General features: G+C 48.0%; 1 protein-coding gene across 1 annotated transcript; it reads left to right on the top strand.

Moving 5' to 3' along the window:
• The first annotated feature begins 462 nt into the window (after positions 1 to 462).
• On the top strand, positions 463 to 1,530 carry LOC101766713 (heavy metal-associated isoprenylated plant protein 16). The gene is made up of 3 exons (XM_004975854.4): positions 463 to 737; positions 853 to 931; positions 1,036 to 1,530. The coding sequence occupies exons 1-3, from the start codon at positions 504 to 506 to the stop codon at positions 1,287 to 1,289; spliced, it is 567 nt and encodes a 188-aa protein (XP_004975911.1). The 5' UTR covers positions 463 to 503; the 3' UTR covers positions 1,290 to 1,530.
• The last annotated feature ends 532 nt before the right edge of the window (positions 1,531 to 2,062 follow it).

Genomic DNA, 2,062 nt, shown 5'->3' with positions numbered 1-2,062 from the left:
GGACACTCTAAAGTTGGGCACCTAAACAAGGTTAGGTTTCTGTTGTCCGACTCCGATGATGCCGAGTGTTATTGCTAAAAAATGGTTCCGAGTGTTCCACCATCCCATCCCACTTTCGAGTCCAAAAGCTAGCACTATCTGAAAATGGTTCCGAGAGGACAAAAAAAGGAAGAGCCTGCAAACCATGATTTTGGAATACTATATGGTTGTACTAGCATAAAACTAAGACGAGATGGACAGGGCCCGGCCTATTCTGGTTGTCAAGAGTCAGGGCCACTGGTTAGCTCCGCTCCACTGTACGGCGACTCCGCGATCGATTGACTCGGTTTGCGCCCGGAGCCGCGGCTTCCGAGTTGACCCGGCCCGGAGCTGCGCAAGTCAAGTCTCTCGACCCCTAGTAGATCTGAAACCTCACCAAGTCACCAGTCTCGAGAACGCGTGAGCTAGTTAGGTAGTTGCACTTGTCAATTCGGGGCCTCACCTGCTAGGAATGTTCTTACGCCATGGACGATCCTCCTTTTGGCCTTGGCTCGTCTGCTCCATCGCCCCTCCTATATAAGAGCTCCAAACCATGGTTGGCTCCCTTCACAAGCCAGCTCTTGGTTGCAGGCACCTCAAGGGAAAAAAGATCGATAGGAGTAATTAAGCCACCCGATCAGACTACTCGCTCTGCTGATCGATCGCAACTGTTTCCCCAGTTCCTCTTTCGACGCAGCAACCAGAAGCAAGCGATGAAGGTAACTAGGCAGGCAACCAGCCACTTGAAACGTCTCGCTGTAGCTCTTTCGCGTTCCTCTGCTTCGTGACGATCGACGCTGATAATTTGCTCTGTCCCGTGGCTCTTTGTTGCAGCAAAAGATCGTGATCAAGGTGAGCATGTCGTCCGAGAAGAGCCGGTCCAAGGCCATGGAGCTCGTCGCCAGAGCAGACGGTACGGACGCGCCCCCCGGCCACGCATGCTCAGTTGCTTCTCCTAGCTCTCGTGCATTCCTTTTGGCCGGTGCTAACGGTTCCAATACGTGTGTGTGTACGCAGGGGTGAGCTCGATGGGGGTCACCGGCAACGGCAAGGACCAGCTGGAGGTGGTCGGCGACGGCGTCGACACCGTCTGCCTGGTCAAGTGCCTGCGCAAGAAGCTCGGCCACGCCGACATCCTCAAGGTGGAGGAGGTGAAGGACAAGAAGCCCGAGGAGAAGAAGCCGGAGGAGCCCAAGGTCGTGGACCTGCCGCCGTATTACTACCCCGGTTACTACTACCACCACCACCATCTGCCGGCGCCGTGGTGGTGACAACTGAAAAGCCCAGTTTTTGCAGTAGTAGTTTGATTCATATTCGTTTCATTCCATACTCGTATTTGTTTGTGCGAGGGAAAAGCTATATATAAAAGAACAGTTCTGCAATTGTCCGTTCGTGTGGAAAATTTGATTTCTTTTATTACGAGACCCGGGAGCTCAGCGAGCCTCGCGGCATGGTGTATGGAGTGAATGTAATCACGTACTCCCTCCGTATCAAAATAATTATAACTGTTAACTTTTTCTTATAATGGTTGCCATTTATTTTATTAAAAGGTTTATCGTAAATATGCAAAAAGATTAGTTATGCTTAAAGTGCATTTCATAATAAAAGTAAGTCACAAACAAAATAAATGATATTTTTGAATGAGCCAAATGATCAAACATTGTGATAAAAAATTAACAGTAATAAATATTTCGAAACGAAGGTAGCGTTATCATAGAGTTTAACTGATTCTAGTTTGATTGCCCAATGGTTGGACTCGAAAACAATAGTCGGTTGTCGTGAGTTAGCAACCCAGTTAAGTTCCCGTAACGGATCCGTGTGGATTCATGTTGCATTGAAACCCTTTCTGAAAACATATTTTGTGAATATGTCTAGTGAAGCATATTGCTGTATTGCAATTGCAACAATAGGACCTGTTTCAAGGGCTATGACCTTTGGCACGATTGGTCATGGTCCATGACACAACACCAATACCTCTTGCCAATGGTGGATCCACACTTTTTTTTTTTTGAAACTGAAGATCCACACTTTAAAATATGGATCC

The sequence above is a fragment of the Setaria italica genome, chromosome VII, assembly GCF_000263155.2.
Source record: "Setaria italica strain Yugu1 chromosome VII, Setaria_italica_v2.0, whole genome shotgun sequence".
NCBI classification, from domain to species: domain Eukaryota; kingdom Viridiplantae; phylum Streptophyta; class Magnoliopsida; order Poales; family Poaceae; genus Setaria; species Setaria italica.
Note: the sequence above shows the minus strand (reverse complement) of the source record. Positions and strands in the feature narration are given on the sequence as shown.